The sequence below is a fragment of the Corvus kubaryi genome, unplaced genomic scaffold (genome assembly GCF_017639235.1).
Source record: "Corvus kubaryi isolate FWS band 111438036 unplaced genomic scaffold, C.kubaryi_AGA036_p1.0 64964, whole genome shotgun sequence".
NCBI lineage: Eukaryota > Metazoa > Chordata > Aves > Passeriformes > Corvidae > Corvus > Corvus kubaryi.
In genome coordinates this window covers 1-15,020 of record NW_024581647.1, presented here as the reverse complement: position 1 = coordinate 15,020, position 15,020 = coordinate 1, and the positions used below count along the sequence as shown (strand labels likewise).

The 15,020-nt window shown below is 41.5% G+C and overlaps 1 protein-coding gene across 1 annotated transcript; it reads right to left on the bottom strand.

Annotated features, from left to right (window-relative positions):
• Positions 1-1,903: 1,903 nt before the first annotated feature.
• LOC121672790 (protein strawberry notch homolog 1) lies at positions 1,904-14,978 on the bottom strand (the record flags this gene model as incomplete). Its single annotated transcript, XM_042045652.1, has 17 exons — positions 1,904-5,605; positions 6,494-6,687; positions 7,426-7,502; positions 8,016-8,153; positions 8,579-8,671; positions 8,804-8,898; positions 8,980-9,126; positions 9,380-9,454; positions 9,970-10,069; positions 10,513-10,584; positions 10,683-10,795; positions 11,223-11,358; positions 12,484-12,615; positions 13,368-13,543; positions 13,626-13,796; positions 14,064-14,261; positions 14,817-14,978. Coding segments are annotated over 17 exons (2,222 nt in total), but the record flags the coding sequence as incomplete, so codon positions are not given.
• Positions 14,979-15,020: the final 42 nt, after the last annotated feature.

Genomic DNA, 15,020 nt, shown 5'->3' with positions numbered 1-15,020 from the left:
TCAGTGTATCCTTTGTGCAGAGGCAGATTCCCAGTGAGTTACTGCAGGGCTGGGGTACAGGGAAGGTGCCGAGGCAGCGAACACCCACCTCCAATAAAACTCAGTATGTCAATGACTGAAAAATAAATCAAATTACTTGGCAAATAAAAATGCGATTCTGTGCCTGCAAGGAAGCTGGCATTTTCCTGGTTATCTTCTCCAAGCCAGGAAGTAGAGACATAAATATGTATGGCATCAGAAATGGCAGCAGAAATGTCTCTTTATCCTTCCCAGTGCAAATCAAGTGCAGGAAAACTACTCCTCTGCAGAGGCCCCTCTCTCTGAAGTGATGCCCTAAGCACAGCTAAGTTCAGAGACACCAGCCAAACTCAGCTCTTACAAAATGAAACGTAGCACACATTGGTTCAGGTATTAACATTGCAGGACATCACTTAAATCTGAATATATTTCTGTATTTTGGTTTAACTGCCTGTTTTAAGTGCACCAAATGCTTTACTTTGAGCTTCCCACACAGACATCTCAGCATTTGTCCCACACAGGGTGCCAGGTTCACAGAATCCTGGATATTGGTTCAGGACACGGCAGGCAAAAAATTTCTTACATGAGTTTTGGCCTCAGCTTAACCCTGTCCAATTTCTATTCTTAAATCTTAGTGGTGCCTCAAACTTCTTTCACTCAAAAATTATTTTGGGCCAATAAAGAAATAGTGAAGCATATCACATCAAGGAAGTTTTTACCAGATTTTTACATCTCACTCTCCTCAGCACAAGCTTTTAGGGGCAACGTTCCTGCAGCTGTTGTAAGTGGGGCTGAGAAACAGCATCTTACAGCCTTTTGTTCCCTGTGTTTCTCCTTAAGAAGAGAGTTGCTGCTTTTCAAACTCATTCTACAACCTAAGCAGCACCTGGGGCCGACGCTGCTCCCAGGGAAGCGTCAGCCCCGCGGTTTCCCAGGTCTCGATCCGCTCGGGCGCGGTTGTGGTTGCGTTACTTTGTTCCTGCTGCCAGCTCCGTCCCTCTCCAGCCCCCGACACGGAACCAAAGGCTGCAGCTGCCAGCACTGACCCCCTCCCCCCCAGCTCTCAGCATTCCCCTTTTAAAGCTCGTAGTGACCACAGAAAGTACCAGAAGTATTTTGTTGCTATTTGCAGCTGCACACTTCTCGCCCTGACTCCAGTCAACAGACTTGGCAAACCACTTAAATTCAGGGAACAACTGCACGGACACGGTCCTTCCCTGCAGCTGGGGAAGGGCCAAACCCACAGGACAGCTGCTGGAAGCTCAAGGGCTAAGTAAGAGACAAACAATTAATGGGATTTCTTATTAATCTCCAACTTTGATATAAATATATTATTTTTACCTGGCAATTAAAAATCTGCACTATTTTTTCCCAAGGTAAGAAAGTTCCATTACCTTCATTTTGCACATTTAGGCATGACAGGAAGCTCAACGTTTTCCCAGGAAATATGCTACAATAGACATCTTTTCTACTCTCAATCACTGCCTTTCTAGAGAGCTTTTAAGACAGTTCACATTTAACGTGAAAGTAGTAATATACTTTGGTATGTTAGCACAGGGGGTAGAACTTAACTCTAGAACTCTGATTGTTGGAGCTCAGCGAATGCAGGGTTGAAGATACCACTAAGTGGAAGAAAACAAATGTTTTTAGGATTAAAGCTCAAGATCTGAAACACTGAAAAGACTGAAAACTCAAATATTTGTTTCTGTGATACAGGCACTAAGAAGTGACAGACATTGGGTCCATTTCTCTCAAGGGAATGCGTTTTACACCAAAAATATAGAATAAACCCACAGAGCATCAAAAGGATCATGGGAGACAGACAATAGAGTTTTGGAAAAAATGATGACAACACAAAACATCTACAATGTACACACACACCCTGGAAGGTTTATATATGCTCTATATATATTTCAAAGTACACATAAGCTGCCCATGTGGCAGTTTGAGAAAATAGGAATACATCTTGGGAAGGTCATGAAGGAAAAAACCACAGAGAAAAACAAGAGTTATTTACATTCAATAATTCAGTAGCCTTTAACACCTCTATATACAAACAGGCTCTATATATGTACAGACTGCGCTGGGAGCCGAGTGAAGTTATTCCAAACACAAAAGAAAAATACAAAACCCCTTGATAATTCACTTGAACAAGCATTTACAGGTTGCAGAGATTTCTTCATTTACAAAGAAAATACTACACATGGAACAGAGAACTTGCATCTTTGGGGAACTTGAAGTCCTTACAAGAGGTGCGTATTCCCAATGAACCACACAGCCACTGGAAAAAGTGGAATACTTGCTGTGCAAGGAGGTTGTTAAGGGGTTACAATTGCATTTATCATGCCAGACATATCTTAATTATGAAGCTAGTTAACAAGTCATAGTTTAGTTGCTGTCAAGGGACAATTAGAAAAGAAAACCCAAAATCTGGGTTTTCAATTCCCAAATCAACTCAAATATGTACCTTTCCCTCCTGCAGCACAATTCCAAAACCCCCACAGTACAGAAGTGCTGCCATTTTACATGAGCCCTCTGCCCTTTATAGGTTTTATACCCATTTCACATGTACAAAGCATTTTGTATTTCAGTTTGTACAAAGCAGATCAATACCCTCCAAGCAGGAAAACACAGAGACCACCCTTGCCTGGCCTGGTAATTTATGACTTGACAATTGGTCTCTTTTCCCTCCCCAGGAGGATGTTTGTCTCACAGCCAGTGCTGCAAAGGGACACCACTCACTGTTCCTTACCCATCCAGGGCTATTTATATTCCTTTTCTCCCCAGGTTTTATCAGCAGCTCATGCAGCAAACAAATACTAAAACCCGCACCCCAAGCACCGACTAGGAATTTTCAAGAGAGAAAATGTTGCTGTAGCTTGAAGGCTGTTCTCTTTTTTGGATGTTAACCTTCAAGATGTTGCAACAGTCCAGAGCCATGGCTGCAGCTGTGTTAGTAACTGGATGGCAAAGCCAAGGCAGTGATGGTGCAAGGAGCAGGGAACAGGCAAAGAAGAGCAAGTAGAGGAATGGATTTCTGGAATAGGAACAGTTCCTATGGATCTTGGAAGTACTGTCAGCTTTTTTCCCCCTCCAGGGGACACAAGTCCATGGGAAGTTTAAAAGATTGAAGCAATATAGTGTGGTTTGCTCATCAGTACAGGGAATATCAGACTTGCTCATCCCAACAATGAAAGTGAGCACAACCAGGCTGAGAAGAGCACTTAGGAACTGAGTGTATTTAAATCATTATTTAAAAAAAAAAATTTAAAAAAATCACTAATTGTGAATCTACCACTTCCAGAACTATTTTACTGAGGATCAAGACCTAAAATGTTATGTCACCATCTCAGATGGCAGAAGTTTCTACAGCAAATAGCAATTAAGCAGCAGAGACAGGGCAGTCCACACACAGCCTGCTGCAGTAGTCATCTGTCAACACACTCCTCAAAATCCCAGCCCTGCTCCTGGAATGGATGCCAAATACATCCACTGGTGGGTACAGAACACAGGAACAGCCTCCCCCACACCCTGCTCTCTAGAGTTTGCCAGGGCATCACCAGCTCCCAGCGCTATGACAGCACTCAGGCTCCCTTCCCTTGCTCCCAGCGGACTGAAGATCCCCCAACACCGACCACCTGCATTCCTGGTATTTACACAGGTGCAGCAGGACTTGGGGATTTGTTCCAGACCTGCATTTCCAGTTAGTCCCAAGCATGAGCAGGGGGTCATCCCTCCCCCCCAGCTCAGGCTGGGAGCTGAGGGAAGCGTGCAAACTTCCTTCCCTGGCAAGCAGGGGCTTGGTGAGCACAGAGCTGTGGCACAGGGAGCGTTAACTGAGCCTAGGGAGCAGTAATTCCCTAAGGAACCCACTTCAGCCTCAAGCTGTGGAACTTCAGTCCTGCTCTTTCTGACCCTTGAGTGGCTCACTGAGTGCTTCAGAGGTGCCACACCTGCAGCAATCCTGCTCTGGCAGCTGAGCCTTCCTTAAACAGACATGGAGGTTTAAACAGAGTTTAGTTCTTGCCTCATTAGTGAGTTCAGCCGAGAGATTTGGGCTGCAAGATAGAAGCCTGGTTAGAGCAGCCTGGAAGATGCCAAGTCCTGTCGAATTCCAATTGTACAAACTTGTTAGTATTTTTGGAATATGGTGATTGCCTAAACAAGACTCCACTTCTTGTTAGTACAATAACTTTTATTTGACATCTACAAGATCATTATCTTGTAGTTTTTTGGACAGGTTTATACAATCTCAATTTTTCAATAGTGCAACCTGTGCAAGCAAGAAATGACAAACATTGTCCTTCACTTTCTTATAAACATCTACTATTATAGGCAAAACAAAACTTACCCATATTATAGATAAGTGACTATTCACATTTGTACATTACAATTTCTTTTTAACAGCTCCAGATAAACTCTACAATGTCTTACAACATATTAAACAGTATTCAAGTTACTGGGTAACAGAAACAGCACATACAGCGGAACCCTCAAGTGTTTCCCATTCTCTAATTTACAGCTCAAGTAAGGTTTCATCTTACAAGTGACAAATTAAATTACGTTAATGAAATAAAAAATATAAGATTGTATGCGAGATGGAAGTGAATTTGCACTTAAGTTTCCATAACCACCTCAGATTAAGGAAATGCTTCAATTTAAGGAAAACAGGCATCCAGCCATCTTTGCAGTACACATTAGGAATACCATTAATACATTAAAAATGAACTAATTTTAATTTAAGATGTTTATCACAAAAAGAACATGTTGTAGACTCAAATATATAACTCCCAGGAGAGAATCAGAAAAAATGCAACACCTGGGTATAAACACTATAAAAATGCAATAACCGATGCTGTACAACTAAGATTGTGTTTCTCTCTGAATTCCTGTCTCGTGTGTTTATCCTGTCCATGCCCGTTTCCAAAGACATGCACTGTCAAACAGAAACTGGGAAGGAACCTGAATGCATGATGTGCAACCTCTAGGTTTCATGCTTTTATAAACTCAAATTGAAGAGAAAAACCCAATATATTTTTTCTATATATATACTCAATACATGCATTCGAGATCTCCCACAGCAATGGCATCGATGCACTGCGTTAAACCCTGAGCACTGTATGACAAGATAAAAATAAAGCCTGCTTGGGGATTTTCAAGCATTTTCAAACAAATTGTGGTTTGTAGCTTAAAAGGCCAAAAGTAAAAGCAAACAGGAAGCACTACAGAGAGCATAAGGAAAGACAGATGCACCACCATAAACAACTGCTGGCTTTCAGTTCTACCAACCTTTTTAGATCTCTTTATTCCCAAAGTATTTGAGAGCACACAACTGAACTGAAAAAGTTATATTTCTTTGGAATCTGTCCCTGATTTTTATGCAAGTGATATGCTTTTACAGCCTTTTCCTCAAACACCAAAGTCAACACCTGTAGCTTGTCCTCTTATGCGTTGTTGAGGTTGGTGATGCTCTGGGGGTGGTGCTGCTGCCAGATCTGCTGCTGCTGCACTGCGAGCTGCTGCGACTGGTCGGACGTCGACAGGAGGTTCACGAGGGGCGACACACAATTTGCAGGAATGATCAAACCTGAGAACAGCAACACATCAATGGTTTCATAAACATTGCAACAGTTTGTTCATTAAGACCTCAGGCTGGTGATTCCACCATTTAATTTATGCAACATTCAACAATGACTGTTTCCAATGTCAGGTCTAATCAGCACAGCCCCAAGTCCTGCTCCTCAGTCCTTCACCATCCTTTAGGCAGTGAAGTGGGAGAAAGAAGTTCCCATTTTGCCTGACAACAAACTTTATTCTCATGTTACCTGCTGTCACAAGTCAGCTATTTTTGCTTTTCTGGTCTCACAGAATTACATCACCATGAAAGTTTAAACACGCAAAAACCTACTTCCAACATCCCAGAAAACTGTTACTAGAGGAGAAGCTGCCATGGTACTGGCACATCCACAGGAAGTCCTCATTTAAAAAAACATTTGGAGAGTTCAGCCTCTGAGGTCCCTGTTTTGAGGGCTTCACTATGAGGTTTAGTGAAGAGACAATCATCTTCAAGTCATTTTACACACTTTCAGTAGCTCGAAACCCATAAAACCAATTATTTCAAAGGCCTACTATTCATTGACAAAAGTGAAGCCGTTATGATGTCAAGGTAGCTTGGCTGGAGCAGGCTGTGTATGACTTTTTGCTGCAATAAATCCAAAGAACTAAGAGATTAAGTGTTCCAAAGCCTGGCTGAAAAAGAAACCCCCCTTCTTTAACCTGCCTTAACAGTGTTTGCACTGTATTGTATTGTTGAAGACCTGCACTTCTGCTCCTCCCCAGCAGACCTCTGACAAGCCTGTTCTCTTTTAAGCATCTTCACACAAACTCAGCCATGTGGCTGTCAACACAGAGCCACTCACCAGTTACAGCCACCCCCTGCTCCAAGGCGCAGCAGAGCAGCAGCCCATGCACCTACCTACGATCCTCTGCCCATCTTCTGTCCTTAGGCGAACAATTTGCATTTTCACATTTGTGCCACTCACGGAGGCCAGGACTCCTTCCACCTTCGTCCACACGCTCAGCACGGAGCCACACAGGACGTAGTAGGTTCTGCAGCGGAGCCCCACCTCACAGACCAGCCCCAGGCCTGCCTTCTTGCAATTGCCTCTCCTGCAGACAGAGAAAAGCTTTCAAAACCATTCTGCAAAGAGAAGTATCTAATTTACTTAAAAATGAGACCTGAAGTTATTTCATGTGCATTCAGAGTCAAGCAAGGGCTGCACACACACTAAGGGAAGGATACTTTGACCACAGGTAATGGTAAAGCTTTGGGAAGGCTTGGCCTAGTTAAGCTCACATGTTCAGAATGCACAGACAGAGCTTTGAGTCTAAGATACCATCATTTAGGTCACCTGAGAACTGGAGTATGTTACAGGACACTGGTATCTGATCAGGGTTATTTCAGAAGCTCCAATATTAATCTGAAACTTCTACCAGTTATGCAGTTCCTCAGGAATTCAGCCATCAGCTGAGTTCAGACACACAAGAGGCAGCAGAGAACAGCTGCTTCTGACATCGTCTCATCTCCAAACACTTCCCCCCCAATAACATCTGAACTATCAGACTACAATACCAGCACAGATTGAGACACTTCAAGCACAAGCTACTCCTGAGTCACTGTACTTCAGCTGAGTGTAATTTATATATTAGCATTCATCTCCTGTATTAGGACTTTAGGGCAAGTGCAAAGCTCGACGTTTTCACTCAGAAGTTGGGTCATTTAAGTGGTCATGGGAAAACTTCCCTTAAGCAAGAAACTCAAGACTTTACAGGAGTGACAGAAGAACAGAAGCAGTGATAAACCAGTCCAAGTGAAACAGTTAAAGCACCACGTGCACAAACACTGACCAGTAGGCGTGGGTGCAGGTGTCTGCAGAGGAGTTGTACTGCTCCAGCCAGTGTGGCAGAGCATCCTCAGAAGGTACCTGGAAGAGTCATCCGAAGTGGGAATAAATTGAAACACATCAAAACTTACATAGAATAAAAACAATTTGGTCATTACCATGAGAAAGGAGGGAGCACAGACATCATGATGGTGTAGAGAGGTACAGCATCCTACATTACAGTAATTTTTAACTATTCATCTCAAAGGATGAGCAAAATGCTTAAACACAGCTGAACCTCAGAGCTTTTTCAATAATCCACCTGATCTGAGTTTCCTCAAGTTCTTGCAAATTCAACACTTGCTAGACCCTAAGGAGCCTCATCTTTTATTACCATGCCACAGGTAACTGATATGCAGAAAGAAGTTCAGAAATGGATACAGGAATGCCAAAATCACGTAGACCCGCTTAAAAAGACCCAAATAAAAGCTCTGCTCTGGAGAAAGAAGCCTAGTTTTTGACTTGCTAAAATTATACATAAATACCAAAAAAAGAAAGCCCTTATAATCCTTTTCAAACTTTTCTAAGTTAAACAAGCAAAATTTTCATGGTTACCTTCTTATATTTCTTTTTCAGGTCTGCACATGTTTCTAGTTTGAGTTGTTTCCCAGTATTTGGTCTGTATATTAAAAAAAGCTTCTTTTTAGGATTCACTTCTTTTACTAGAATTGCTGTTTTCTTGTTATTTCTTATCTGGAAAAAAAAAAAGACAAACCAAAAACTTCCTAAATTAAAACACGATGAAAATATCTGCTTAAGTGATTCCATATTGTGTTCTTTACAGAGTAATAGGAGTGTGTAATAGTACAACCAAGGACAATAATACACCTCTAGAACACAGTAATCCACATTAGCCTCACAGTGAAACCATAAGACTTCCTGATGCAGGTTTAAGTAAGAGCTGCTGATTTGGGCTGATATTCCTATCAGAAAATACCCTGAGGAGGTAAAAGGGAGAATTTCATACTTAGCGTTAAAAAAAACCTCTCAAAATTAATTTTAATGTAAGACTCAAAGTATTTTGCAAAACTGAACAGTAATTACTTTGAACAGTAAGTTTTTCAGTTTAGCCCCCAAAACCTTCTCTGAACATAATCCAAGAGACAGAAGAATCTCACCTGAAGTGATAAATAAAATCCATCATCTGGACCTGTCTGTTCTGCCCAGATCTTTGTTGCTTCATCCCAAGACATTCCTCTCTCCACACTGATCTACAAGAGAGCAATGCAGGGGTATTTGAGTGGGAGCAGACTTTAAACCAGTTACATAGGAACTGAACACGTTGTAAAAACTTACTGGCAAGTTTTATTAGTTCCTACAGAGATGGTACAGGATTAACTTACTGTGTACAGCTCTACATGTCCAGAGGTAGAATATCCAGGAGTTAAAAACTTCTTAACATCTGCCTTCCTCACCTTCTCATCCCCAGAGCCCAAATCTGGAAAGGAAAGCAGAGTTATTGTGTTGCTCTATTCTCACTGAAGTTCAAGTGATCTGATCTGTGAAACTATTTACTCACCTAAGATGCCCATGTCATATCTTCCATTCTTTTTAGCATTTTGAATAACTGCATTTAACGTGTCAGAGAAGTACTGGAACAAAGCATTCTGCTGATGGACTTCCATACCAAGAATTCGATTCAGAAATTTCCCTATATTGTTGTAATCTTAAAAAAAGAATAAGAAATACATGTATTAGGTCAAAGATTAAGTTTGATAACCACAAGCCCTCAATCAGCATTCAAAGACTCTTACAAAGACTATTTAAATACATTCTTCCAGAAATGAAGAAAACATTAAGTTCTACAAAAAAGGTCACTTTTTAGATAGTTACAAGTTGAGTTCTGCTGCTGGGAATCCACTGTCACGACATAAGATATTCCCAGGGACATTCTACAGATACACTGAACACCCAAATACCTTTATCGAGCGTCAGTATTCCAGATCTGTCTTCTACATTTATCAAGCCTACGCCAATCAATCCCTGACGAACATCTAGGAAAGAGAAAGAAGTTAAATCATAGCTGCTTTGCCATCTAAAAATAACCCCATGAAGTAACAGCTTGTTTAGCCATAGGATCCGATTCCAAAGCCTCTGACACCCCTCACTTCCCATTACTTGCAGTTTCTACCTAATCCATCAATAAGCAAGACACAGCTTTGCCTTCCCTCCCTCCAGGAAGCACAGGCAGGGGAAAGCACCAATGGCACCATGCATAAGAACAAGATATTCCAACAGGTAATGGGGAAATGAAGGTAAAGAACTGTTTAGAATACACTGGCCAAGCAGATACAGAACATTCCTTATACTGGGAGTTCACAGATCTGGTTTCATGCGTGAACTTCAACGTTCAAGCAAAGTGCACAGAGTCTCACTGGGTGTTACTCCCATCTGTCTCAGCTGAGCATTTTAAATTGTAACAGTGTTTTACAGCTCTACAATCATTTAGATTTTCTACATACTGGAGAAGGATCAAAAGGTAGCTATTGCAGCCAGTGCATCATCTTACCTTTGAAGAAGTCTCCAGGAAAATCAGGAGGAGGCGAGACCATTGGGGAGTCCAAGTTCACAATGGATTTCATAACAATCTCCAAAGCATTTCTGCCATACTGTGTAAGAAAAAAAGCTGCTCTATCAATGCCCTCCAGTGTTGGCTCCTCAGCCCCAGGCACACATGGCTTAACAGGTATTTTTAATTCACAATAAAAAGCTTTTCTGTGCAAGAGTGAATTATTACCTTCATGTAGTGTATTTTATAACTGAAAACAGCTCAGTCTTAATTTTTAATTACCACTGCCAAATTAATCTTTCATTGTGGCTTAAAGTACACACACCATTTACTTAAGACTTTGGTTGTTTGCAAAACCAGAAGAGTGATTTACACACGTGTGTTTCACATGGCTTCACAAACAGAATTATGGGTTACAGAAAGAGGCCTTCCATCAGAAAGTGAGACAGTTAAAGGTAAGAGATGGAAAAGAACCTTCCTCAACAGGTCATTTGTGCAATAAGCACTACAGCACGAGTTCTCCAACAGAAACAGAATTGTCACCTTGTTGTCAAAATTGAATCTGCTGAGGTCTCGAGTTTCTGTAGCCCGTCTGTCCCCATGGGTGAGGGCTCCCTGTTAAGACACACCAGTATCATTAAATGCAACTTTTAAGACAAATAAATCTAACTTGCATTTTCTCAAGAAGGATCAGACCTCTTGAAACATCTTACCAAGCTCTCCAGTCTTTTTGCAACTATAGATGCAAATCTTTGCTCTCCTGCCAGTTCAGAAATGAGGAACACATACTCTGGAGCAGTCACTTGGTTGGATCTATGAGTTCTTCCTGGATAATTAAGTAGCAGCACATATGTTAGATAAATTCTACTTCACTGAGTATTTCTAATAAAATATGAACTGTGAAGAGTAAAGAAAAAAGCTAGAACTTAATCCTGCTAAAAATTAGTTTCTGCTGTAATACAGCAAACAGAAGGCAGCACACACAACTCTGAAAGTTGTGGCGACTTTTATAAAGACACTTCATATGTGAATAAAACTCCAAAGCTGCAGCATAGGCTTGTTTGCGAGGTTTCTTTCAAAGCTTTCAAGACAAGTAGCTATGACCATAGATAAAGCTGATTCTGTTCATGGGTACAGGAGACTGGAGGGGTCCTTAGGAGGTTGCCTACTCAATCTGATTTTCCAGGAGCTAGCACTAAGTTCAGTTGTTATTCCCGAGTCTGCTGGGGAAGGACACACAGTGAGTGATTTACCAAACTGCTGGATGGCTCTGTCCGCGCTCCAGGGCAGCTCCAGGGTCATGTGAACCCTCCGCCTCTGGTTCTTGGCCCTGCGGTCTGCTTGCAGCGAGATACCAGAGCTGGCAGCCTCCGAGATGATGGCGATGTTCTTTTATTGAGAAAAGAGCTGTTAGTTAGCAATAAATCCAAGACCAAGCTTCAGTTTCCAAAAAAAGGTCTCATTTTACAACTATTACCAAACATGGGTCTGGAATGGCTTCACTGTTACTCACAAGGCAGAGGGAGAGCAGAAAAGGTGTGGCTTTCTGTATCAGAGTTAGAAATGCTAATGAATTTTTCTGAGTGAAAGAAGGGGATTTTGTTTCACTTTTCAACAACTCCCTGTGCAAACAAAGACTCGCCATCCCAGAGGGCAGCTCTCCCTGACACTGACCTGTACTTCAGAAGCAAAAGGGGAGGGACACAGACTTGCTCCAGTAGCAAGCCACAGAAAAAACAAAACATTGCTGCTAATGCTGTACAAGGAAGAGGATCCAGCCATTCCAGTGCCTGAATGCATTTGCCTTGAAAGAATGTAAATGTTTGGACTGTGCACAAGTCACTTACAGGAACCAACTCTTTACCCTCAAGTGTCACAACGGACCACACAAGTTCTGCACACGGTGACATTTGCTCCATTTGCCCTCTTGTGGCAGCACGGCCCAAGTGAAGCACCGGGAAGGGCTTCCCCTCCTCCCACCCCCTTCTTTTGTCAGCTGCAATTCTACCCTTATTAAGGCCAGGATTTTCTTTCAGAGTGCAATGTTAAGCACAGAAGCCATCACTCCCCCCAGTGTTACTTCTCGATCATTGTTAAGGTTAACACACCCCACCTTTTCCTCTCACCCCTCACTGAAAGTATTCATACAGTGGTATTCCCCATTTCCCAATTTAATTATTTCCTCTTGGAAGGAGATCTGCACAGTGACCCAGATCAATGAATCAAAGATATGAATCACAAATCTGCCTTTTAAACACATTGTTTTACAAAAACAGCTTAAAGGTGCCAGCTTTGAATTTGGCACATGGGTGCACACCAAGCACAGGCCTCCCAAGGTCACCCAAACTACAGCCTGACCTTTAAACACACTGGATTTGAAAAACAAAACGCTTAGCAGTGAACTGAAAGTGCTTCTTAACTAGTACTAACAGTACCTGCAAGTCACTGTTGAATAGCTTAGTGTTACTATGGCATCTGGCACATTTTTCTACAGTCTATCTCTTCAAGGATTACCTTATCTCCATCCATGAACCTCTGCTTTTCTGTGATGTTCAGGATTTCAACAGGCACATCGAGTTCAGACCTTGACTCGTAGGAGATGCTGCCATCATCATTGCTCACCACCCTCCCTTTGCGGCCTGTCATCTTTGAAAGGGAACACAAGCTCAGTGTGGCAATACCAAAACTACCCCAGCACCAAAAGCTCCAAGCAATATTATTTATCCACATACCCACATTAAAATAGTCAGTAATTTACTCCAAGTGCAAAACTACATTAGAGAACGTGGATTACTTTTTGGTTGATGCCAGTATCTGTTATGTGGAACATGACAGTGCAGATCTATGTAGACATGATGTTGTATTTATTACGCTATTGTTTCTAAGGGATTTACCAGCAGCACTAAAAAAATAAACCAAAGAGCCAGCTTAGGCGGCCACTGATTTTAACAGTTTTAAATCACAGTGATGCTGCTTCTTGATAGAAACAGGTAGCTTAAAGACATGTTTCTGAAGTTATTGAGAGATTAATTAATCAGGCTTTTCATTAACACATAAAGGTTCTTAGTCTCCACTGCCTTGGAGGATGAACTAAAGCTCCTGCCCGTTTAATACACACCAGCTGCAGATTGAGTACAGCCAGTCAGAGAAACAGACCAGAGCAAAGCAAAAGAGTAACTGGTATGATTTACCCAGCTAGAAACTATCCAACCTCAGAAATAACAAGTTCACCCACTCAGAGCTCCTCCCTGTATTTTAATACAATTTTCAAGTTTCTCATTCATTCACAGGCACCCAGCAGAGTAACTTCTACTCCCATCCCTGAGATTAATGTCTAAAATTGATAAACAACCTTTTTAAAAACATACTTTCTTTTCTACGTGTGAACACCAGCCTACCTCTGCAACATTTTCAGGACCACCCAGTTCATCTATAAGCTCATCCAGTGTATTAGGTGGAAGATCTTCAGCCAGCTTTTCCAGTTTATCCAGCAGTTCTTTTTTCATTTGTTGGGCCCTTTCAACAGCATCCTGACTCGTTACAAAGCTGCTGTTTGTGTTACTGTTTGCTGAAACTTAAGAAAGACTCTTTGAGATTTAGAATTTTATTGCCTAACTGCTAGGAAATGAATCAACATCAAAGAAAGCTGTTCTTACCAGACGTGTTGGTACTAGAAGTGGTGGTTCCAACGGTGGAAGTGAAGCAGCTGGGCCGTTTGGATCCCAGACCAGAGGCTAGTAAGGCACTTTGAATAGAATCTGGGTCTATGCTTTTCTTCTTTTTCTTTTCTTTATTTTTTTTATGCTCTTTTCTAATCAACCAGGGATCTGAAGTTAAAAAGTTTAATTTACTAAGCAGCCATCTTTCCCTTTGAAACAATTCTCATTGCATAAAGTGACTTACAAAAGTCTGAATTCCAGTGTACAAAAATCTAATTGAAGTTTCACATTCTACTACTAATTGCAGTCTCCCTGGAACTAAACTACATGCTTAGTAAACACTTATTTGTGGCTCACTGAAATGTTTGGGAAGACTTTCTGCTTACTCTCTGCAAATATGGCTACTTGCTTGATGAAACACTTAGACTGTCTTACCATCTTCATCATCTTCACTGGATTCATCTCTGAATGGGTTGAAGTCATCATCGTCTCCAGAACTCAAAAATTTGGAGCTCTCATTGTCACTTTCTTCATTGTCTGAAGCATCAGACTCACTTTCACTCTCATCAGAGCTGCTTCCTGCAAGGCCACCTGTTTTGCGAGCTTTTTTGGCTTCTCTGCTTATTTCTTCACCTAATTCCACCATCCCAGAAGAAAAACAAGTTAGTTTAAACCTTGTAGTCTGCACACTTTGAGGTCTGTTTTACCATACAAACTAGAAAAATATTCAACTGTTGAAAACAGAACTATTTAAAAGAATCTAAGTTTTAAGCAAGACCCCTCTCCCAAGTTTTTTATGATCCCCTACTTTCAAGATCATCAGTTTGGGAAGGGGGTGCTATTAGGCTTCTCTTCACTGAGCCTCAAGACAAAGAAAGCTATTTGAGTGACTACATCAGGAATTGGTCTGACACATGGAAGGCATTTTGGGATATGGTTCCATAGCAGATCAACCCAATTTTGAGCAGAATTAACTAAAATTCACAGGTTATATTGCTTCAGCAGCAATATAGCATCTATTAATGGCAATCTCTAACAGCAGCCTTAAGAAACCTGCAATACATAAATACATGCTCCCTCATGGATGACTACAGATACTCCTTTTTTTTGTCCCCTCAAAGTTCACTCTTAGGCAGCTCTGAAGTTGACTTTTTCATTGTGGCATTAGTGTAGCAACTTAAGCATTACCTTTTCGTTTCTTTATTTTGTTCTCCTTGCAAGGGCTGTCTCGGGGTGAATTGTTATTACTTTGAGCAGTCAGGTCAATTCCCAACAAGCTAAACAGCTTCTTCCTGTCAGGAGCTGGAAAGTGCTTTTCAATAAGAGACTGGAATACTCCTCTGTTAAAAAAAAAAAAAAAAAAAAAGGGGGTTGCTCAGCAGAATTTGCATT